General features: G+C 64.4%; 1 protein-coding gene across 1 annotated transcript in view; it reads left to right on the top strand.

Moving 5' to 3' along the window:
* Positions 1–6: 6 nt before the first annotated feature.
* LOC113979799 (tubulin monoglycylase TTLL3-like) overlaps positions 7–623 on the top strand; it is a gene marked incomplete at its 3' end in the record, with an annotated part of 1,628 nt that continues 1,011 nt past the window's right edge. Inside the window, exons 1-2 of the mRNA XM_027707083.1 lie at positions 7–312; positions 403–548. Coding sequence (XP_027562884.1) covers positions 40–312; positions 403–548 — 419 coding nt within the window. The remainder of the gene's footprint in view (positions 313–402; positions 549–623) is intronic.

The following is a 623-nucleotide window of genomic DNA, read 5'->3' as shown; positions in this document are numbered from 1 at the left end:
GGGCAGGCAGATGCTTGGCATCAGGTGATAGTGCCTGGCATGAAGGCAGCAATACTGAACGCCCTGCGTAGCGCCCAGGACCAGGTGGGCTTCCGCAAGAGCAGCTTTGAGCTCTATGGGGCTGACTTTCTCGTGGGGGAGGACTGCCAGCCCTGGCTCTTGGAGATCAACTCCTGCCCCACCATGAGCCCCTCCTCAGCCGTGACCCGACGACTCTGCGCCAATGTCCAGCGGGACACGCTGCGCCTCGTGCTCGACCGCAAGGACAACCCCACCTGCTCCATTGGAGCCTTTGAGCTCATCTACAAGGAGGTAGGCTGGGGAGCTGGGGGGCAGGCACACCCTGGGCACCCCAAGTCCCCACTCCCTGTTATGTCCCCACTCCCTGCTGTCTCCCCACAGGCAGCTATGCCCAGGCCTCTGTCCGGGCGCGTGAAGCTGATAGTCAAAGGCTGTTCCGTGAAGAAGTGCTGGTCAGCGCAGCATCAAGCCCAGGTCAAGCCCCCCACCACTGTGCCCAGTGCCACCCAGCACCCTGTGCCCCCAAGGGCCAGAGACACCCAGGTGCCCCAGCGAGCACAGCATCAACCCCCCACCACGGTGCCCAGTGCCCCCAGGCTCCC

The sequence above is a fragment of the Neopelma chrysocephalum genome, unplaced genomic scaffold (assembly GCF_003984885.1).
Source record: "Neopelma chrysocephalum unplaced genomic scaffold, ASM398488v2 Primary Assembly neopelma1_89179, whole genome shotgun sequence".
Taxonomy (NCBI): domain Eukaryota; kingdom Metazoa; phylum Chordata; class Aves; order Passeriformes; family Pipridae; genus Neopelma; species Neopelma chrysocephalum.
Note: the sequence above shows the minus strand (reverse complement) of the source record. Positions and strands in the feature narration are given on the sequence as shown.